At 43.1% G+C, this 24,076-nt stretch overlaps 1 protein-coding gene across 2 annotated transcripts in view; it reads left to right on the top strand.

Moving 5' to 3' along the window:
• Positions 1-8,602: 8,602 nt before the first annotated feature.
• Positions 8,603-24,076, top strand: part of TSPAN5 (tetraspanin 5) — a 170,680-nt gene continuing 155,206 nt past the window's right edge. Inside the window, exon 1 of one of the 2 annotated variants that reach the window (XM_080796955.1) lies at positions 8,603-9,103. In XM_080796955.1, coding sequence (XP_080653081.1) covers positions 9,023-9,103 — 81 coding nt within the window. In that variant the 5' untranslated portion in view covers positions 8,603-9,022. The remainder of the gene's footprint in view (positions 9,104-24,076) is intronic. The other variant, XM_080796954.1, reaches the window with a different exon arrangement.

Raw genomic sequence — 24,076 nt, 5'->3', positions numbered from 1 at the left:
GCTCAGTTTCTGACTCTGGATTTTGGCTCAGGTCAGGATCTCATGGTCGGGGGATGGAGCCCCGAATGGAGCTCTGAGCTCAGTGGGGAGTCTACTTGAGATTCTCCCTCTCTCCCTCTCCCTCTGCCCTTCCTCCCCACCCCATGCATGCATTCATGTGGCTGTCTCTCTCCCTTAAGAGAAAAAAAGGAAAAGAAAGGAAAGAGAAAAGAAAAATGTGAGAAAAGATAGTTGAACTATTGAAATGAAAACTCAGGTTGTCAGCTTAGAGGGTAGCTGTGCTCTCAATCACACATCCCCAACTCACCTCGTGTGTGCTGGATTCTCACAGGAGGCTTGAGAAGTCCAGAGATCCCCTGGAAGGAAAAGATACAGGTGGCTTTGATTGTGCATGAGAGAGGAACCCCAGCTTCCTGCTACTTCTTTCTGGAGAGTGCTGCTGCTCTCAAGTTTTCAAGTTTACTAGGGAAGCTCCTTGTTTAAAGGAATGCTTGGGTAAATCACTCAGTAAAATAGATACTTTTATATGCAATTGTCTCTTAATTTATTTTTCCACTTCTATTAGATTTCCTAAAGTGAGGGCACATATAACTCATGGACTTAGAATGCATATGCTGGACATTGAATTTTGATCATATTTAGACTGGTGAGAGCAACTTATCCTTTCAATATTTTGAACTAGTCCTCAATTTATTTAAGTGTAGTTTTTGTTGTGGTAAAATATACATAACATAGAGTTTACCATTTTAACCATTTTTAAGGGTACAGTTCGGTGGCATCAAGTATTCATATGTCTGTGCAACCATCCCCACTCTCCATTTCCAGAACTTCTTCATCATCCCAAACAGAAGCTTTATCTGGTAAACAATAACTCCCCACTTCCTTGTCCTGGTAACCTCTACTTCCTGTCTCCATGAGTTTGCCCAGTACTGAAATCATGAAATATATGCCCATTTGTGTCTGGCTTATTTCACATAACATAATATTTTCGAGGTTCATCCATGTTGTAGCATGGACCAGAATGTTATTCCTTTTTAAGGCTGAATAATATTCCAATGAATACATAGGCCATATTGTTTATACACTTATTTGCTGATGGACACACGGTTTATTTTTACCTTTTTGCTCTTGGGTTGCTATGAGCATTGGAATACACGTATCTCTTTGGGTCCCTGCTTTCAATTCTTTTGGATATATAGATAGCTAGCAGGAGAATTGCTGAATCATATGGTAATTCTGTCTTGAAGAACTGCCAAACTGTTTTCCACAGCGGCTGTACCATGTGGTCACGTAAGACTTTAAAAACTTATTCATTCAGAGTCTTGACCTCATTCAAATAAATTATTCGGATATAGGACATTCAGTCTTGATCAACTTAACTAGTTTTTGTTCCTAGCAATTTTATCTTAGTGCTACTAGTAAGTGCTACTACTACAGAAAAGAAAGAAAAAGAAAAGATACAGTAGATCTGGAAGAGGCTTGTATTCATGGTCTGTACCATATGGAATTATGGCACTTAATCCACTCTGACCTGAGTTCTTTTTTTTTTTTTTTTTTAAGATTTTATTTATTTATTTGATACAGAGGGAGAGAGGGGGAGAAAGAGAGGCAGAGAGGGAGAAACAGACTCCCTACTGAGGAGGAAGCTCGATGTGAGACTTGCTGACCCAAGCTGAAGGCAGCCACTTACCTGACTGAGCCACCCAGGCACCCTTGACCTGAGTTCTTACCTCTGTTTGTCTATTTCTTCCAGGTGTACTTTAGTCGCCATGTGCTTTAACAGGAGGTGCACTCAATAAATATTTGTGGTTGAATCAATTGATCCTGCATAATAAAACTTAAATAGGTATCTGATGAATATGCTAGTATCTGTTTCCTGTTTCTCAACATTAAGTTCAATGTTCCACCCATTATAGATTCACTGGATAGGGGTGTCTCACAGAAGCAGAGTTTTTAGAAGCGAAGAAAAACCTGAAGGGTGAAAGAGGCAATTACTGGATATGCATGCCTAGCGTTAAATGGGGGCAGATTTCATAAGGAGTTGAATTATGCTTAACTGCAAAGTAATTTGATCCGGTGATGGATGGAAGGGTGAGGTTGGTTTTGTGTGATGTGAATGGCCTTTTGAGATCCTTTGGAGTTGGGAGCGACTTAGAAATGTAAGGGAACATGAAAACATGTTTGCCTTGTAAGAATGGAAACACAGACTGATGCGTGGTAGACAAGGAAAACACTCAAGGGCTAGAGATATGGGGTGATGAGGTTAGAATCTTGACTGAAAACCGCAGCGTGGAAATTGAGATGGCCTTGCCTCTGTTCTGAGAGAGGATTTCTTGGCACTATTTTTGGGCACTGGAAATGGAAGATATAATAGGTTTGCGTTTTTTTCTCTGCAGAATGAGATCAATCATATAAAATATTTGTTAATGAAGAAAATCAAAATATATCAAAATATTGACAATAGTTTTCCTTGGAAATGTTGTCATGAGTGAGTCTTTAAAAATGTTTTCTTTTTTTTCTAAATATTGTGTAATAAGAATGTTATTTTTGAAATCAGAAGTTGACGTTTTTCTCTGAAAAGTTCAGTTTTAAGAGGTCACAGAGTATTATTAAGACTTTTTTGGGTCTAAGCCATAGAAATGAGCACTGACTAATTTAATCAGAAAGAAAATTTCCTGGAAAGAAAGAAATTAGCTATGGGAGCAGAGGGAGGGTGGAAGAAGAAGGAAGATCCCAGAGGTCTGAAGGGCTATCTGGGTTCCTGTCCATGCACTCCGGGTGGTTTAGCGTCCCAAAATGTAGCTTCCTCATACTTGCTCCCTCTGAAGGTGAAGGAAGGGTGTGGCACCTTGATTCACAGGCTTAAGTGACTCTTTCCAAAGCAAGAGGAAATTGAGGTGGTATTTGCAAAAGAAAGCAGAATCAAATTGATGCCTGTTCTGTCATGTTTTGTAAAAGAATCTAACTGTACAAGCAGTTATTAGTTGATTTTAAAAAGTGAAACAATTGTGTTCTACATATACTTGTTTAATCACATTTTTGAGACAAATGTACTTTCTTTTTCCATCTTCCTGGGGCTCTGAAAGCTAATCTTCTTTAATGGTATGTGTGGGTATAGGGTGAGAGGGGCGTGGGGCTGGTACTGTTCCTGGGGGTGCAATTGTTCACAGAAAAATATAACATTTTAATTTAATGTAACATTTTCAACCAAAGCAGGCACAACAGTTAATCCATTAAGTATAATGAGAATACGTTTTAATTTTCTATTATGGCTCATTAAAAAAATTTTTAAGTTGACCTCGTTTCGCAATGGATTTGAGGTGGGATGACCCATTGTCTAATCAAGGTTCTTTGATTTGCAAATGTGAGGAGCCCATTTCCACCAAGCTAAAGCCAAAATGGGATGAGATGGAAGGATTCTATCTAAAAAAATCTCATAAACCTCAAACACAAGGTCCACTTGAAGAACTCCAGAAGTAAAAAAGCCTTTAGTAGGGCTGGAAGCCTTTCAGAGGACAAAATGCACAACCAATCACGTGGCCCACGCTGTCCGAGACTGCTGTTTCTCGCAGCGTTTATGCTTCCTTCCTCTTTCTGCAGACAGAGAGAGAGAAGAGAGAGAGAGTTTGGCTTCCTCCTTCCAACTCTCCTAAAAACATCACCGCCATTTCAGTCACATGAAGGGATCTTTTTGTTACTGAGTCCCCTCAAAGGAGACAGACTCTCAGGCAAGCCAGGCCGGATCTACACGCTCCCATCCACTGTGAAGTCCAAACATGGCTGGAGGTGGGGAAGTGCTTTGTGGTTGAGAAAGGCTGAGAGAAAGGTGTGCCCTGTGTTATTTAAGAGAGACGGGAACAGTTGGGGAAGAGAGGAGAGGGGAGGGAAAAATAGAAAATGAGTGTTATGAGGGAAATATGGAAAGGCTGGAGATGATTTAGGAAGAGAAAATCCAAGGGCAGGAGAGAAGCTCAGAGGAGAGTGTTAAAGTCAGGGTACTCTCAGCTGCCTGAAACTGAAAACCCCTCTCACAGGGCCGTTACCAAGCAAGTCTCTCCTATGACAGGAAGTCCTGAGGTAGGCTTAAGTCAGCCATGCAACAACGTCATGAAGGCCTAGGTTCTCTTCAGTTTTTCTCACTCTGCTATCCTTGTACAGTCTTTACTGTTTGGCTCTATGTGATCCAGGTGTTGTATCCAAACACAATTAAGTCCAAGGCCAAAAAGACACCATCTCTTAGATGTGAGGGACCTTTCAGCAGATTCTCCTCCTGTCTCATTGGCCAGAATTGTGTCACAGCCCATTTCTGAACCAAACACTGGCAAGAGCCAACTTTGGCTTAGAAGGTCAAGATACCCCTTGGAGCCTAGCGGGGTCCTGGTCTTTCTGGAGCATATGAATGTTGAAAGAGGGGGGACACTGGAACACTACTCAGGTTCTGAGAGGAAGGAGGCAATGGGTGAGGGGAGGTAACCAGCAGCGCTGGCTGCATAGAAGGAAATGAAAGGACTAGAGGAGTAGAGAGACAGAGAGTAAAAAGAGAAAGAGGAGGGAGGCAGAAAGGTGGGCAGAAGAGTCAAACAGACAAGCTCATTAAATCTGGTGTCTTAATCTGATAAAATGTTGTCGTATCTTGCTGTTCAGCTATACAACCATTAGAAGAACATGCTTTACTTGTTCTCACTGCCATTTGAAAGGCTGATTAACATTTTGGTAATTAAACTTATTAACCATTTTTCAACTTCAGAATTATAGAAGAGATGGCCATTGCAGTCTCTGGGGAGAAAAGTATTCTCTTTCTTTTCTTAAGATAGATCAAAATCTATTGAGATGTGAAAAAGTTGTGATGAAATAAATACAATGATTACGTAGTTGTTTAGTCTTTATTTAGTTATTTATTTAAATATTTAATTAATTTATTTATTTGTCAGATAGAGAGAGCAAGTGAGCGCACAAGCAGGCAGAGTGGCAGGCAGAGGCAGAGAGAGAAGCAGGCTCCCCACTGAGCCAGAAGCCTGATGTGGATTCCATCCCTGCACCCTTCCAGGGATCAGCCCATTATGTGGGCTGAAGGCAGTGGCTTAAGCGACTGAGCCACCTAGGCGTCCCTGTTTAGTCTTTATTTATAATTTTATCTTTGCAATTATAAAAACAAAACATTAAGAAAAGTTAGAAACCAGAAACATGAAAGCAAAATCACACAACCACACAACACATGACAATCCCACAGCCACATCTGTTATTCGGTGAGAACTGACTCCTAACTTATTTCATCTAATTACATAAAATATCATAAAGTCATTTATTTTTCAAAACAGTTATATCATGTACATTGTACACATTTCAAAAACAAACAAAAGGGTTTATTAAAAAAATAAAGTAAGTCTCTTTCCCAATATATCTTTTGGTTTTCCAGTCTGCTCCCCAATCCCATTCCTAACATCTATTAGCAGTTTCTGAGTTTCTTTTATTTCCTTCCATAGATAACCTACCCATTAATAAGGAAATACATGTATATACAAATCTTCCAGTCTCCTTTTCCAACATGATTTTTTTAAACAAAATGGTAGCCTACTGCGCATGCTGTTTTGCACCTTTCTTTTTTCATGTAACATTACTTTGAGATAATTCCATATACAGTGCCCTTGAAATTTAACGTAATGTATTCACATTGCCACATACTCTTTATAATCATCATCCCTAATGGTTGTAAAAGGTTTGAGTAAATGATTCATCCATTTGTTTAAAAAATATTTATCAAGCACCTGCCACATTAGCAAGGAGCTAGTGATTCTAAGATTAAAAGGAGTTGGGGCACACCCTTGAAGGAGTCACAGCAGAGTGGAGGAGACAGGCAAGGAAACAAGTAATTACAGGCAGTTTCCCAGTGCAAAATGCAAGAATGTAGGAGGTGTTGAGGGAACAAAAGAAGGAACCTTGAAAATGCTGGATGGGTGAAACAGGTGAAGGGGATCAGAGCACACTTACCGGTGATGAGCACTGAATCATGTATAGAGTTGTTGAATCACTTATTATACACCTGAAGCTAATATAACACTGTATGTTAACTACACTGAAATTTTAAAAAAGTGTTGAGGATGAATAAGAGGAGTCAGCTCAGCTCGTAGACGAAGGGCAAGGAGAGCGCTTCAGGCAGTGAAGGCAATGCCTCAGTCACGGGCAGAGAAAAATGAGGCGATAGTGTGGTCCCCATCCAGGTGACTGCATGTATAGTCCCTGCTTCAGGATCTTTAAGCTGCGGCCAAATCTTCAATAAAAATAATGGTATGATGTACAAATTGCAGTATGTAACTTTTCCCACATTTTGGAGTATTTCTTTGGCTAGATTCCCAGAAGTGGGACTGCTGAGTTAAAATGTAGGCACACCCTGACCTGGGACACAGAGCCAAAATGCTTTCCGAATGGATGGTATCCTTTCAAAACGACCCCTGCAACGACTGAGGAAGCCAGTGCTCCTTATCTTCATACCTTTATCATTAATTTGTTTTAATATCTATTTCTTTGGTTACTGGTCAGGTCAGTCATACCCACATCACTTCCTTCTCTTGCTTCTACGTTGAGAAATACTTCTAGTTAGAGGTTTAACAAATACCGTTTTCTTCTGTTACTGTGTGTAATTCATAAATACCCCTAGAACTTACTTTTGACAAATGAAATGGGAATTCAACTAGACCCTCCCCACCTCCCGCATAACTGATGAGTTATCTGAACTTTTCCTTCTCTGCTGATTTTTATTTCAAAGATAAATCCTGCTTAGAGATCAACTCAGTCATTTGGATCTAACTGGATCTAATTTCCAGTCCTTTTCTGGATTGCGTCACCTTTGCTTAAGGCAGACCTTTCCTCTGACTTACCCAGGAATCTGTAGGAACTGTTCTATTTATATATAGCAAGATTTACAATATGCAGGAATAAGTTTAGGTAAAGCTTGTATGTCCTTTCCTGATAGTAGGGAATGGCAGACCTTTTAAGCCTACTAGACTGGTGGTTAGTGTGCTGTGTACTTTAAGTGGGTGGAGGGCACTTTGGGGAGGGGGAGCGGTTCTACCATCCAAAGGGCAGAAATCCTTGTTAGCCAGTATCATAGTTCTGTGGTACTGAATGGAGAGGATCTCCTGACGCTTCCACCTCTGTGGGTCCCCCGGGACCTCAATATAGCTTCCATCCCTCTCAAGGCCAAGGCTATCTCAATGGGTGGTGGTTTATTGCAAGAAAAAGTAACTTCTCACCCCTCCAAAGTTGGATTATAGGCTGTCAACTAGCTAGCTTATTTTTGAGAAAAGTGAGAGGTGGGTAACCAGAGAAACCCTATGCAAAAGGTTCTCAAACGTTAAGAGTACGAAGTATCATCTGGGGAACTTAGGAAACACGCACATTTCTGTGTCGGGTTCCAGGTTACAGGGGTGGTGCTGGAACATTCTCCTGATCTTTCTGAAACCTGGAAACAAACAAACAAAAAAACAAACAAAAACCACCCCATAGACATTTACACAGAGTTCTGAGCTGTTCATTCTTGTACCATGAGATACTGGTACCCGCTCGCCAGCACCTCTGGAAATGCTTCTAGGAGGAGGTCGGATATGCAACCCATGGGCACGTGTTCTCAGGTAGCGCTCTCAAAGAGTTTCCAGCCACTCGTTCTATCCTTCCCCAGAGGTCAAAGCTTAATGATTTATGATGTATAATACTAATTCCGATTTCCCACAAGACCGCCTGGAACTTCTTCCGAATTGCTTCTTAGAGTTAGGAACCCGTCAAGGTCTTCGGCACTATTTCGTCTGGAGGGGAATTTGCTGTTTGTTATTGCAACAGACACTAGTGCGAGGATCGTATCCGGGCCGGGAATCCTTTGAGCCATCCCTCTTTCCTCGTCCGCATTTCTGGGATGCAGCTCATTTTTCCCGCAGGTGGGGAGGTTGGGCTGGAGCCACACTTGGATTCCCGAGACGTTCCTTTGCAACCCTCCCAATCGGCTCCCCCCATTTCCCGTCTCTCTTTTCCTCCCTCTTCCCAACACCCCACCTTTGCTCCCAGCAAAGTCTACGACCCCTTTCCGCTCCCGCTCAGTGGCCGCGCGTCTTCTCCTGTAACTATCCCACAGTGGAGGAGGGGGCGTGAGCGCGGTTACACCCGGAAGGGAGCTCGGCCAGGGGCGGGGGGCTCGCGGGATCCGCACTCACCCAGCCCTCTCTCCCCGGAGCGACCCTCTCCCCCGCGTCCCTCCCGGTACTGTCTGCCGCAGCGGGTGGTGGAGAGGGACCCACTGCTCATCAATCCCGGTCACTCCGGCGGCGGCTCCCAATCCGCGTGCTCCCCGGGCGCTCTTCCCCTTCCCTTCCGCCTGTCATCCTCCCCACCTACCCTGCTGCAGCGCTCGGGGGTCGGCGGCGCTCCGGGCTGGTCAGAGAAGGGGCGGGGAGAAAGGGAGCGGGAGGAGCAGAGAGCGGTGGCTGGAGGAGGCGGTGCGGCTACGTGGTACCGCGGCCGCCCGGGAGCGCCCGAGCTCGTGCGCGCGCGCGCGTCTCGCCGAGGCTCGGGCGGCGGGCGGAGCTGCGGGCGGAGCGAGCGGCGGGCGGAGCGAGGGGTGGGAGGGCGCGCGAGCCGGCGGGCGGGCGAGGGAGTAGCGTCTTCAGCAGCATCTGCCGCGGCCGCGTTTGCCCGAAGCTCAGAGGCCGACGGACGGACATATCGCCGGGCGGGCGGACGCGGGCTCTTGCCTTGGGCTCGGGGCCAGCTTCGGCGAGGCTCGGGGCTTGCAGCGCGCGGCTTCTCCGCCAACTCACCGCCACCCCGGTTCCGGCGGCCTCGACGCGCAGGGGGCTGGAGGTGCGGGAGCCGCTCTCCACCGGTCGGTCCCCGCGCGGCTCTCAGCCCCGGCCGCCGCGGCGCGGCCCGGAGCTGCGTCCCCGATCCCCTGCTTCCCTCCGGGCTACTCTGAGCAACGGTGCTCCCGGGCTCCAAACTCGGGCTGCCGGGGCAAGTGTCTTCATGAACCCAGAGGATGTCCGGGAAGCACTACAAGGGTCCTGAAGTCAGTTGTTGCATCAAATACTTCATATTTGGCTTCAATGTCATATTTTGGGTAAGTTGGAGCGCTTCTGGGGTTTTAACTATTGTGACCCATCGATCCGCGACGATTTCCCCCCACGTTGCTTGCTGCTTTTACTTTTCGCAGCCCCTCGGGCGCTTGCCCGAGCTTGGAGAGGCATTTGCCTTCCGCCTTTCCAGCTTGCGCGTTGGAGAGAGAAACATTTAATCCTTTCTAGGAGTGGGAAGAGGTAAAAGAAAAGCCGAGCCGGAAAGGGGGCACCCAGGCCTTGGGGCGGCTTTTTAAGGGGCGAATTGCAGGGATGCAGATGAAAGAAAGGGCTCGGCAGTTTGAGAAATGAGCAACCACACGAATTAGATTTGCTCCCGGTGGGATATGGATGTTGGGCAGAGCGTGGTGTCATAATAGGGAAGGCTAATCGGGCAGAGCCGACCCTGAGGTCCACCTTCTAACAAGCATCTGATTGGACGAGGGCTTGGCTCCGTGTTGCCGCGGCTGGTCTGTGCCATGCTCAGCGTGTATCTTCTTGCACCATCTCGGGCTTTGTGTAGGATGCAGATGCGGTGGTATATGGTTCTGTAATGTACACGTAAATAACGCTTCCTGCGAGCTCTTCCCCTTCAGCTGGAAGGCGCTCCTTTTGCATAATGGACTGGTCAGTGGGCGTGTGGGGTGGAGGGTTTTATTTCCATGTATATATTATTGTCCGGATAATAACAAGTCACCATCAACATGTTTCAGTGTGTTCGTGCCTCACATCCTCCTTTTCTAAGGAGTGACACAGAGCCGGCCGTTTTGGGGGAAACCTTGGAGCAATGCAAAGAGATTGTGTGAGACATGTTTTATTGGGGGTACGAGAGAGCGAATGCTTGAACGCAAGATTCAAACCACGCTCTGGCTTTGCTGGCACCACTGTGTGCTGGGCACCTATTGTAATTAGGTTGGGATGCCTACTCTTTTGTTTTGTTTGGATTCTTTTCCTTGATCTCACAAACGTGTTCAGCAACCAGACAAAGAGTTCACTAGGGCAAGGGTGGGGGGAGACAGTGGTTCAAAGACTGTGTTATTCCTACCCAGCCCTTCTCATCCATCTCCTTCCTTAGTGGGCATTCCCCCCACCCCCGTGCAAAGTAAAGATGGTGGCTGTCTGGGGGTGTTCTCCAAGTTGCTATTCAGTGTAGGTTCATGTATGAGATAAACAATCATCCAACCGTCGATCAGTAATAATGCACAGCAGCGGGAATACAGGGCGTATTTATTTTGATTCTTCTTAATTTTAGTCATTTCCTGCAAATATATACATGTATGAGAATAGTTATCAACACAGCTCTTCATGTATTTTTTTTCTATGCACGTTTACCAAGCTATTTAAAATTTTTTTTCTATTTTCTGTTCAAGTATCTTGCGTTGGTTTGCATGTTTTGCAAAAGGAAATGGAGAGGTTTGGAGACCACTTTCTGTGTCAGAATGTCATCTGTCCTCAAGACTCATAAAGAGAATGGGGGGGGCAGAGAACACTAATAAATATTATATGTAGTAATTTACAGGCAGGGTTTTTGTTTGTTCATTTGCCTGGTTGTTGTTTTGTTTTTTGTTTTTTTTTTTGCCAGAGATTGTACCTGATTCCTGTGAGCCGTCACCCCCTTCCTGCAACCAAACACTGCTACAGTAATAGGAAGAAGAAATTATTTTCTTTCTTTGCTTCTCTTTTTTTCACCTTTGCTGGAAATGTTGAAAAGTAGTTGGTAGTCACATTTCTGAGGGAGGTATTTTGATTTTATTGGAACTTGAAACTTTGTGACTTCAAGAGTCGGGGACTGCTGAACTGGGACTGGACCTTGTTGAGGTGGTGAGTCTAGGCCTCTTGATTCTACTTGAACACTTGGAAAAGTTGCACATTTCAGCTACCAGGCAACAAAAAGCACCCAGGGGCTTTCTATGCAGTTTCATAGCAGGAGGTGGAAAAGAAATAAAGGGATTTGGGCCTGTTTCCCTGACAGTTTGGTATAATTTTGTATGGTGTACAGAGGAAAATTTAGTATTTTCTGTGGATTAGGTTGGGGCAAAACCATTAGAATTGTGGAGAGCATTAAAGAATTGTGGAATGCTTGCGGAGAGAGTTCTGGAATAGAGCTGCATCTTGTCTGATTTTGAAGATCTTCATCTCTTGGAGGGAGTTTTATGGGAAGCCTGGAAGGAGACTTAAGCTGTAGAACTACAAAAGCTGCCCCGGGCAGAACTGTTAAGTAGAAGCCTTCGTTCCAAGGCTCTCCTCTTACTCTGCTTTCTACACACCTTCTCCTTCCTTTCTGTGCCTAATGCTTTCCTCCCTGATGCCCTCCCCAACACCCCCCCCCCCGGCCAGTGCCCTTCCTGTCCTGCTGTATGCTTCAAAATTATCCCATATTTAAATCTCCCAGTTTATCAGTACCATGGTTTTTAGTCAGAATCAGCAGGATGGTAACCCTGACCTGACGTTCGATGAAAATAATTCAGACTAAGGTGTTAATGACTGAAGAGCTGGGGTCAGTAACTTGGCAAATGCTTCTGTACAGTTAGTTGCATGGCTTTGCCCAGTACAGAATCACATCCTGCCAGTTCCTGCCAGAAGTAGCAGATTCAATGCTACTCTTACACTGGTATGAAGAAGAGATTGATAACAGCATGGTTTCCTAATCTTTCACTGTCACACGGTGAGACGCTAGAAGAAATTTGAAGTACATTGGGGACCCTTGGAGGTACAGTTCTGGTAAAATAAAATTGAACATATGGTAGCACCAGCACTGCGAGTTTGGTTCTCTTGCTGTTGAGTAACTTGACTCCTTGCTAGTCTGTTAACCACCCTGGGCCTCAGTTTCTCAGCGTTTAAAGTGAAGGAGTTGGATGAGTTATAAGTTTCTTTCTAGTGCTGGCAGAGGAAGTGTCTGTCGAGTTCCAATAGACTAGGGAAGAATAATAACAAGAGATAGGCACTATATAAAATAAAAATAGCATATATTTGGACATTTGTTAAGTTAGACTTTTTCTGTTACTGAGACTTGTCTGAAGATCAATTTTCTTCATATTTTTTTCCCCTCAAAGATCCTTTCATAGAACATGCACACACACACACACACACACACACACACATCTTTCCCTAATTTCTTTTTGGCTTGTTCACTTGCTGGTATACTATGCATTCTTCCCTGTCCCCACTGTGAATCTCAAATGTGGTCCTGTGAGTCATTAAATATATTTTTATTATTAGAGTACAGCTTTGTGTGTAAAATACGAATCCTTTTATGTAACAGTTGTAAGGATATTCTGAGTAACAAAGTCAACATCTTGTACAGATTCCTTTCTCATTAGTTATCACAGGGTGGTGGGGAAAATCTCATTTTCCCTATTTAATATTGGAAGAACTCAAGCCAGAAGGAAATTGATTTTATTGAGGGTGTTACCATATTTGGACATTTCTTGGAAAACCCTTAGGCTGCTTTGAGGTGGGTAAGCGGGGGAGAAGGGGAGTTTTGTTTTCAAGTCACTTCTTTTGGGTCCTGAACCACCACATCCCATCACCCACCATTAGTAGATGTTTTGCCCTGGGCTCTTTGGGATTTTGGTTCTAATTCTTAAGTGTTCGGAGGCCAGTAAATTGATCTCATTCTGGTGTTGATCTGTTACAGTATAACAATCAACCCCAACACTTAGTGGTTTAAAACAAAACTTTCTTATTGTATCTCACAGTTTTGAGATTTGACCAGGCTTATCTGGGCAGTTGCACTTGGGGTCTCTTGGGCAGTTGTAGCGAGATGTGGCTGGAGCTGGAGCTGTCAGGGGTAGGATGCCCAAGATGGCGTCCTCACATGACTGGGAGTTGCTGCTTGCTTAGACCTCAGCCAGGCTTGTTGGTGGAGCCACCTCCATGTGCCTTCTTCCTGTCTCTGAGACTGGTAGAAGCTTCCAGCCAGTTAAGGCTACACCCCAGAGCTGGTCCCGTGTCACTTTCATCTGTTTTACTTATTAAAGCACACGTGGATCCTGCTCAGTTTTGAGCAGGGGTGAAGAAAGAAGTTCCATCTTTTGATGGACAGATGTCAAGGTCGTGTGAATGGCGGCCATCTTTGAAACATAGGTTCTGCTGCACTGAGTCATGATTTCTTGTTTATAAAGGAAGGATAACATCTAAAGGAATTGTAGTTTCAAGGATTCAGTGAGATAACATACTACCCAGTACAGTGTCTCAATAATTAACCAATGGTGAATATCATTGTTGATACTGCCTCTAGGCTTTATACTTTCATCCTGTACTATAGAACTTCTAGAATACTTTAGCATCATTACTACCAGGTAGTGATAATATCCTTAAGATCTGCCAAGGAGATGAGGCAAGTGAATGCAGTAAATTTAATTTTTAATTATTAGAAAAAAGCCCCATGGATCACTGGAAACCTTGAATGACTTGGGAAAACCAAGAATGATTTGGGAAAACCCAACTTGTTTTTCTCTTCTCCTCCCAGAACAACGATTAGAACAGCCTTGGATACTTGAGGCCAACTTTCTCTTTGATGTGCTTTCAAATATTACATTGTGTCTTTAAGTGGAGGTTTATCCTGGTTTCATAGCAGAATGTTGTATCTAATTTGTTTCCTCAGGGCTCAAATTCAGAGGGGAGAGAGATTTAGGGAACCTTGGGGGAGCATCAAGTAGGAAGCCTTATCTTATGATTCACTATAAATTGTAAGATGTTCTGGAATGACGATACATCAGCAGTTTATAAGTCATAATTTTTGTTTTAATTTGCTAGACATCTGTTAGCTTCGATGGCAACCATATGGGAGTCTAAATTGCCTTTTGAATTACAGGGAGATGGTAGGAAGAAAACTAAATATGGTTATGAAAGTGTCATATGGGAAAAGCGTAAGAAAGGTGTAGAGACCTCAGTAGGGAAAATAATTGAATATTGGACTTGCTTAGTCTGGCTGCTCACACTTGGGTCAGTGAGAACAGACACTGAAGTATTTACATTTGATGATATGCTAGAAGACAGAAATGAAGCCAAGGGGGGGAAAGTTGGAAAACCAAATGATGTTCCACCCACCATCAAATTGCCAAGGTGAGCTCATTTAGATGGATCACTCTGTCTCAGTATGTCCACAATAATAGTTAGTCCCTGGCAAAAGGTGAAAGCAACCTGTATTTTAACAAAGCTTTCTAATTATGACTTTTTTCTTCTAAGCATCTCAGAGCATCTTAAAGCATATTATGACATCTTCATGACAGATGAAAAAATTGGAGCACAGAGATGTGGGGTGACTTTTGAGCTGTTGGAGAACATGTCAGGGTTCACTTTTGGAATATTTAATCTCCTCTAGTAACGATAGCCCTAGCTTCTCCTTTGAAACTTATTTTAGAAGATGCTTTTAATTTTAAAATAAAACATCAAGTAAGTCACTTACATCTGTTCATAATTGAAAAGTGATAAAGTTTTTGCATATGCCTCAATTAACACCACCCACTAGCACAAAGAGTTAGGATGAAAATGTTAAAGAATATGATTGTATAATAAACTATGTGTAGTCTATTGAAAATTCATAAATGAAAATTGGATTATTAAAGACAATTAAAACAGTGGAGTATTGAAGACACATGCTTCTTTCCATATGTAACACTGATGACTGTCTTCCATTTCTAACTTCTGAATCATTATACTTCACTTGATTATAAGAGCCTTCACTGCAGGGACTGTCTCTCCATCATTTTCATAAGCCCAGGGTCTAGCACGCTGTCTGAAACACAGTAGGTGTTTAATAGATAGTGGTGGAATGAAGGAATTACGAAATCATTGCAAAGTGCCTAGGTGTCATCTCCTCTAACTTCCTATTCAGTGAAACATTTTCTCTGTGACGTCCTGCCAACCTGTTTAAGCAGGGATCTGTTTTTTGGACCACGTTTCATTTGTCCTTCAAGTAGATGTAATCTCTTTCCCTATAACTTCCATCCTCCTAATGTTGCTGATTTTTAATTTTTATTTTGAAACAATCTCAAGCACAGAAAAATTGCATGTGGTATAATTTGTTTTTATCCTGAATCACTTGAGAAAAAGTTGCCAGGATAATGGCTGTCACGCCAATACTTGAGCGTATATTTCCTGGAAACTAGGATATCGTCCTAGATGGCCACGGGTACAGCCTTCAAAGCCAGAAAATTACCACTGATCTGTTACCATCGTCTAACCCTTAGACCTCTTTCAAGTTTCCCAGTTGTTCCAATCATGTCTTGTAAAGCAAAGAACCCAGTACAGAACACACATTATGTTTAGTTACCTCCTTCAGTCCTTCCCTGTCAAGATCTTGATACATTTGAAGATTATAAACCAGTCATTTTGTAAAACGTTCCTCGATTTGGGTTTGTCCGTTTTCTTCTCCTTAGATTCAGGCTGTGCATCTCTGGCAGGAAAACCACAGAAATGGAGCTACGTCTGTCTCATTGCATCCCATCAGATGGCACTGATTTCTGTTTGTCCTATGACTGACAATGGTCACTTGTTTAAAGTCTTGTTTGCCAAGCTGCTCCACCATAAAGTTAGTCTTTTTCCTTTTGTAATTTGTACATACTGTGTGACAGGTTACTTTGAAACAATGTAAATAGCCCAGTTCTCATCAGTCCTCGTCAAATTTTCAATCTGTTTATCAGTAAGAGCTTACTGTTTCCTTGTTTTTTCTCGGTGTGTTTTAGTTAAGCTCTTGCTCTCCTTACTTGGATGTTGCAGTTGGTCCCAGGTTTGGCAGTCAGCGATGGTCTTTCCATGCTGCCTCCCATGCCCATTTACTCCTATCATTTTTTGAGTACTTCTTTGCTTTCTGGAGGAACAAGATGTTCCAAGCTCATCTTGTAAGTTACTGGTGTGATCTATTGTATCAGCCATTTCTCCAAGGAGCCCTGGTTCCTTTGAATGGCAAATGGTATTTAGAAGCCAAGATGTGGTTGCTAAGTGTGTTCGTAGCTGTGAGGGTATCACCAGCCCTGGGAATTCTCAATGGACAGAACTGTGGGATATGTGTCTGTATATACGTATATATGCATGTACATATGTTACATATGCATTTCTATATTTATTTATATTTTGAAACCAAGAGTTCAGTGATAACTCAAATTCCTCTTTGATACCACAGGGTTTATTCTAAGTTTTTCCTTTTTTATATTTATAAATACCTTCTTCAACAGTGAATTCCTGGCCCCCATCTTTCTTCACAATTTACTTATTTGACAAATTTTCCTAATATGTAGCTAGTCTTCCACAGCTTCCCCTGTCCCTCATATGGTTTCCCTCCTTATGTGCTGATGTTGCAACACGAATACCATACCCTGCCCCCCAATATGAACACTCCTCACTCTGATCGGGCTCTGATACCGTGCTCTGGGCTTCCACATCCTTTGCCATACCCATCCTTGCACAAAGACCAATCTTGTTTGGTCTCCAGTAATGGCTTTAGGATAGAATTTTTCAGGAAGGAGAAGGGGAAGGCCCTAGGTGACAAAACAAGACTTACCTGCCTTCTTGGTAGCCCTTCATTATTTAAAAAAGGGTATTTTGGGGGCGCCTGGGTGGCTCAGTCAGTTAAACAGCTACCTTCAGCTCAGGTCATGATCCCAGGATCCTGGGATCGAGCCCCTCATTGGGCTCCGTGCTCACTGAGGAGCCTGCTTCTCCTTCTCCTCCCCACTCCAGTGCTCTTGCTCACTATTTCTCTCTCTCAAATTAAAAAAAAAAATTTTTTTTTAATTAACAAAAATAAAAAAAAGGATATTATGTCATTCCTAAAACTTCTGTTTTTCATCTTTAAAAGTTCTTAGTTCCTTCATGTATTCTTCCTGTACGATTTCCAGATTGTTCTTTGCCCTGGTCGTGATACTCTGCCTGTGGTCCCATTTAGACACACTTCCATTACTGTAGCAACCAGAATGGAACACATTCTTCACACACCCTTCCACCCATCCAGAGAGCATTGGGCTGTCACCCTTGAACTTCCTCTTAAGTCTCTAGACCATGCTGAACCTAGAGGTAGAAGACTCTGCTACTGCCTGGATTTGTGTTTGAGTAGGTTACTTTCGCAGATGATACTTCAGCTGCTTATCTAAAATATGGGGAAATAATTCCAATATCTCACAGAGTTGTTATCCAGTATTAATTGAGAGCATGCACGTGCTTCGGGAAAGGTAAATCTCTCAGTGCAAATAGTAGTTATTAACCTAAGCTAAACTGCACAGGCTTTTCCTGGCAGCCAGAGAACATGGCTGGCTCAAAGTGAATTTCTAGTGAAATGAAACCTTCGCTTCTTTTTAGGTGAACTTCTGTTAAGCATGTCTCCCTAGGCTAAGTGCTCATCAGAAGTCCTAACCCTCCAGTTAATTATTTGAATTTAGATTTAACACTATTTATTTATCCCATTTACATAGCTTAGTCTGGCCCAGTGGTTTTTAAACTGTTGCTACCTGCAGCCCCCGGCTTCCTTGAGGTATTACTGGGGCCTGATGAGGAGGATCTGTGACCTCTCTTCCCTCCTGAGGACTCAGCCATTAGGGTTAATATTTTGGGATATCAGGAAGCATTTGGCTTGAAAAAAGGGGTCTGCTGCTCAAACAGACTATTGAAAACCACCATTATAGCTTTCAGGTGTTTGTGTGTGTGTGTGTGTGTTTAAAAGATTTTATTTCTTTAATAGAGAGAGAGCGTGCAAGTGGGATAAAGGGCAGAGGGAGAAGCAGACTTCCCACTGAGCAGGGAGCCTGACGCAGGGCTGGATCCGAGGACTCCAGGATCATGACCTGAGCCGAAAGCAGACGTTCAACAGACTGAGCCACCCAGATGCCCTGGCCTTCAGGTGTTTTTTGAATCTTGATGGTCAAGGAACGTTTTTACAAAATTATTCCTTGCATAGGTCCATCTCCTATGCGGGAATCTCTTCATGCCCAGAAGTCCCTCTCACTAGCTAGAGAGTGACTTCTGTAAGATTCGTTGGTGTTTCATCTTTTTATAGATGTTGTAGCATAATTTGTAAGTTGTTAGGAAATTTTAGTCTTCCCTCCAGGGGACCTGATTCAGTAGGTCCTGGATGGGTCCCTGGTATTGTGTGTGTGTATGTGTGTGTGTTTTATTGTTTGGGCTTTGTATTTTTAAATCCCTGCAGGTGATTCTGATGCCCCGCTGACTTTTGAGAAGCTCTGGTTTGTTGTTCTTGTCAAGAAATGGCATCTCTTCTCATTGCTGTCTGGAGGGGACCCTTGGGGGAGCTGGGGGTGGGTAGTGTTGTGCTGTGACCGAAGAGTGAGTGATTTCACCAGCACATGAAGCTAGTGTTCATTGCCGATGAGAAAAATATAATGTGGCCTATTTTATCCTTCATGGAATTTTTTATTAATCCAAAAATGCCAGTTTATTTTTAAATCTGAAAGTCCTAAAAACAAAATGAGAAAATCTCTGCTAAATAGAACCTCTTGTGCTGCAATTAGTATGCTAAAAATTAGCATCGTATAGCGAGAGAAGCTAGTTATTTACTCGACAGGAACAATGAAGAAATAGACATTCTGTTCTTTTGCCCTTGCTGTCCTGCACACTTCAGGACAGGGGATTCGGTCTAACCACAGATGCCAGACAGTGATCTGTCCTTACCTTCAGAAATCAGCCTCCCTGCCCAAGGTGCTCTTCCTTCCAGCCTCCCTTTCCTGGGGCTTTCTCCTATGTCCCCAGCCCTGAGTACCGTCATTCAGGGGTGGGGGACGGGGGAGTTGCTTTCTGTATCCCTATGGCAGTTTCGTTGACTTCTCTGCTGTCACACCGTGGCAGGGACATTTCTTCTCTCAGATCCAAATGCGCAGCACTATCTGAGATTGCTGACAGTAAAGCAACACGGAATACCCAAACCTGATATTTGTCAGCCTACTCTAGAAAGAAAAGGTTGAATGTAGAATATTCAGAGTGTGCATAATGAATTGTTCCATTATTTTCTTGACTTCTTCTGTTTCCCTACCCCACCTTAAAAGAAAAAAAAAATGACATTATTTGATGGGATGCCTGGGTGGCTCAGTAGGTTAGGCAACTGCCTTCGGCTCGGGTCATGATCCTGGAGTCCCGGGATTGAGTCCTGCATCGGGCTCCCTGCTCGATGGAGTCTGCTTCTTCCGCTGACCTCTCCCCTCTCATGCTCTCCCTTTCTCTCATTCTCTCTCTCTCTCTCAGATAAATAAATAAAATCTTAAAAAATAACATTATTTGATGATGGCTGGGCTCCTCAAGTGGAAGTTTGAAAGAAATAGAATTTGGAAATAAAGTCTAAATTATTTCTCTGAAATGTTTTCCTGGGACATAGTTAATCACGCCACTCCAGTAGGAAGGAAGGAAGGAAAAGAAAGAAAGAAAGAAAGAGAGAGGAAGAAAGGAAGAAAGAAAGAGAAAGAAAGAAAGAAAGAGGCAGGAAGGGGAAGGAAAGGAAAGGAAAGGAAAGAACCCAGAGTGGCACACGAATTCTGTGATTAGCAAGGTATAATTTTTTAAAGAATATTTATTTATTTATTTATTTATTTTAGAGAGACACAGAGAGCGCACGCGCATGAGCGAGCACAAGTGGCAGGGGTAGGGGTGGGGAGAGAGAGAATCTCAAGCAGACTCCACACTGAGTAGGGCTCCATCCCAGGACTCTGAGATCAGGACCTGGGCCAAAACTAAGGGTCAGACTCGTAATCAATTGCACCACCCAGGCGCCCTCCAAGGGATAATTTTTAAGTAATGTGATCAGCAGCCTCAGTAACAAGGTGGTATTTGGAAGTGGATGGCAAAACACTTCGGCTCCCCTCCCTGAAAAGACAAAGTGATGTTCTATACCTCTTCAGCTACTATTTACTATTTAGAGAATGATTATAAGAGATAGGGCTCTCTTCACTTGTTGAAATTTTTTTTCTAAGTTATGCTTGGCACTAAGTCTTGAATTTCTAAAAATCTGGAGGGAACAGCTGGTGCTCTAATAAATATTCAGGCCAGCTATTTTAACGCTTTGTACTTCGTTAAGTAGTCCTAATAAAAGGGGAATACTTGACTTAAGCATTTCTCAAAGTATAATGTTTTGCTTCCAACAGAAATTTCCCTCAGCTGTTAATATTTCCCCCCAAGCAGCCCTAAAACATAATTCTGCCAAGTAAGTAGTTCTAATCACTATGGAAGCATCTAATGCCCCAAGTTCATTCTCCTGCTTTGAGGTGTAGTCAGTCCTGTGAAAAATGGCCCAGCCCTCTAACTGATGAAGACTCCATCAGTTAATTTAGAAATTTATAAAACGTCTTTATATGTGTCCGTATCAGAGAGTGATGATGAAGAGGCATCCGGACGTGGGCGGTCCAGCGCTCTGGTGGGAAGCGGGCGGAAGAGTCTGGTGTTAAGGAGCTTGGACTTCAAGTGTGTCTGATTTTCTAGCCAGCTGTCCTCCCAGGCTCTCCTCCCAGGCTTGTGACCTCAGGTTATTTTAGAGACCTTGCAGGTCAAGGCCCTTCTCATCTGCAAAATGGCATTCTTTTCTTTCTTTCTTTTTTCTTTTTTTAAAGATTTTTTTATTTGTCAGAGAGAGAGAGAGAGAGAGAAAGCGAGGGAGCACAAGCAGGGGGAAGCTGGCTGCTGGCTGAGCAGGGAGCCTGATGCAGGGGCTCGATCCCAGGATCCAGGGATCGTGACCTGAGCCTAAGACAGGCACTTAGCTGACTGAGCCACCCAGGCAGCTCATGTTATTAATAGGAATATAACATCTATCTTGGAGTCATGAGGATTAGAAGAGTGAATGACTGCTCGGAATACTCATAGGTATTAGCAATGATTCCTCTATTTTCCTCAATACCCATATATATATATTTTTTTTTTTTTTGGTTATTTTTTTCTTAACTTTCAGAACCATTAAAGTAATCGTACACGGTAATATATATTTTTTGTTCTCTGTAATGTTCTGCCTACACAAGTGCATTCTCAAAATAACTAAAGGGAAAAAAAGATCTAACAATATTCGCAGTGTTCTTTTCATTGTAATGAATGGCATGTAATTCTTATCAGGGATACAAGACCATGATTTTGCATCTATTGTTCGTTGTTAATTTTCCCCCTTTTCTTCACCCATTTGGATTCCCTTTTCATTTTCTTTACAAAACCATATGGTCTCGTCTTCGTGTTTTGTGCCGGGAAGGTGAGTTTCTGATGTTGAGCTCTGGTATTAGGCCTACCACCTGGTGGAAATCAAAACATTTTATTAATGTCTGTTGAACCTGGATATTGTGGAAATACCTAGATGGCTGTAACTACATATTTTTCATGTTTTTGGTATCAGAAGTCTGGCATATTTTGGTCATTATTTTACTCTGTATTTCAGACAAATTCTGTAGATCATGAAGGTGTCCTTAGAATTGATGCAGAAGTAGAATTTTGGCCTGACCTACCTGATCATTGACTTAATAAATGCGCCACCCATCCTGGTGAACGGGTGACCCTGTGGCTTCTCTGGGGCAGTGATGGGAGGCACCGGGAAAAGTGTTCTTTTGCCTCTTATGGTATCACCAGATAAGAGGACCCAGACTGTCTTAATTTCTAAGCATAGTCTTCTCTTTAATTGGGCTCAACTCTGGGAGAAAAGGCAAGGGCATGCTAATTTAGTAGGTGCAAGGAGGCTTGTCACTCACTCTTATGTGGAAGGTGTACAGAAATCCCCCAGCCCTTGAAGGGGGAGGAGGAAGGATGAAAGGGAGGGTGAGTAGAATTTTACTGTAGTATTCGCTGGTAAAAAAGAATTATCTGTGCAGCATGACAGGATGGCACAGGAGCACGTTAAAGGTAATTTTAGCCTGCCTACAACACGCTCAACACTACTGATTCAGATTCTCGCACTGACCTCATGGTCCATGGATGGTTTGTGACTTCCCATTGGCAGTCACTGAAGTTACCCCGGTTGTCATTCTGACCTGTGCTAGCCAGTTCCCGGGAAGCCTGAAGGACGGCCGCCTGGTAATCCAAACAGTGAACCCCAAAGTTCAGCCATTTGTAAGCTGCCCACGTGGTTTTGAACAAAGTCTTGTGTCACCTTAGAGCTTCTCAAATTTTTGTTTTTTTTTCCTTAAGATTTTTATTTACTTGGGAGAGAGAGCATGAGAGCGAGCGAGCATGAGGGGGATGGACAGAGGGAGGAGTAGACCTCCTGCTGAGCAGGCGGCCCAATGAGGGACTCAGTCCCGGGACTCCAGGATCATGACTTGAGCTGAAGGCAGTCACTCAACCAACTGAGCCACCCAGGCGCCTGAGTTTCTCAAATTTTAAGGTGTATTCAAGTCACATGGGAAATCTTGTTTCAAATGCAGATACTGGAGGCACCTGGGTGGTTCAGTCTGTTAAGCCTTTGGCTCTTGGTTTGGCTCAGGCCATGATCTCAGGGTCCTGAGATAGAGCCCCTGCACTCTGCATCTGGCTCTGTGCTCAACCCTGAGTGTGCTTGTCTGCCTCCCTCCTCCGCCCCCCTCTGCCTCTCCCATGCCACTTGCAGCAGGCAGGCCTAGACCTGCTTTCTTTCCCTCATGAATGAATGAATGAATAAATGCAGGGGTGCATACATGCATGCATGCAGATTCTGATTCAGTAGGCGTGAGAGAGGCCAAAGATCTGGCACTTGAACAAGCTCACAGGTGAGGCGGCTGTGGCTGGTCCACTGATCTCATTTTAAGCTGCAAGGATCTAGACCATTGCAAACTGATTCTTTTCTTTTAAATTGATTCCATTTTTAAACCTTAAATACATTTATTAAAAAAAATGCTTGAAAAATATCACTATTCAAATGCATACAATGACAATAATATGGCTTATTAACTTCTGGGTAGCGATTGGTGCCTGCTGGCAGGCCTGAGTCAGAAGCTTATTTTCCTTTGTTGCCGTGGAGGTTAACAAGTGTGCAAAGTGTTCGACATCCTGGCATCAAATGGAGACTTTCTCCTTGACTAGACCAGAGGATTAAAAGAGAGTTGAAAAGGAAATGACTTTCGTATTCAAGATGATTTAATGCGGTATTCTAAAATTGTCTCCTGTGGCACCCCGGGTCACCAGGGAATCTCACTTTGGGAAGCATCGCTTTTAAGTAATTCTAAGGAAGGCATGAATTTATAAGCTAAAACCTGTTAGTGAGATAGATGAATCTCTGGAAAACAGCTGGGGAGATGTGTGGAAAGTTTCACCTACTCCAGGTTCTGTTTCCTGTCAGGGAATAAAGAGATGAATCCAGAACCCCTCCTTCCCCCCCATCTCTGGAAAATTGCTACCTCTGGGCCCAGTGAGTAGTTACATTTAAGGTAGAAAAAGGAAGATGCTTTGGGAAATTGGATCTCAGGATAATAGGAAGTTAACCTTAAAAACTGAGGAGCTCTATCTCAGTGGGGACCTTCGGCAGGTCTGTCTCCTCTTCCTTCAAGTTACTATGGATTATGTTCAGTTTGGAATGAGTCCATTTACTTGATGCATTTTTAAGAAAAGGGCACTTTCTTTATACTTTTCCACCGTAAAAACAATACAGAAACCCTAATATGCATTTTTTGAAGGAAAAGAAATTCACCACAGTCCCAGTAATACTTTCTTTTGGTGCCATTATATTAGAAATGGAGACTCTTACTCAAATACTTTGAGAGCAGTGAACAAACACCCCAAAACAAACAAACAAACAAACAAAGCATTTTAGAGTTTCAGCTGTAGTTGCCTACAAGGATTTGAATTTAGCAAACCTCAGTTACTTTGTAAAGGAAAAAAAAATGTGCTTTTCCATCAATAACTTTTAAGGATTTCTTCTGACTCTAACTCTACCTGCATTTCCCCCCTCAGGATAACATTTAGAATAAGTGTTTCAACATACAGTACAAATATCTTGTGAATAAACATCAATTCCACAGAACTGAAAAGAAAAAAAAAAAATCAATAGATCTGCTTGAGGCATTAGAAAAACTCTGTACTTTTAAAGGAAAGAG

Source organism: Martes martes, assembly GCF_963455335.1.
Source record: "Martes martes genome assembly, chromosome: 2".
Classification (NCBI taxonomy): domain Eukaryota; kingdom Metazoa; phylum Chordata; class Mammalia; order Carnivora; family Mustelidae; genus Martes; species Martes martes.
The sequence above is the reverse complement of the archived record's forward strand: the minus strand, read 5'-3'. Positions and strand labels throughout refer to the sequence as shown.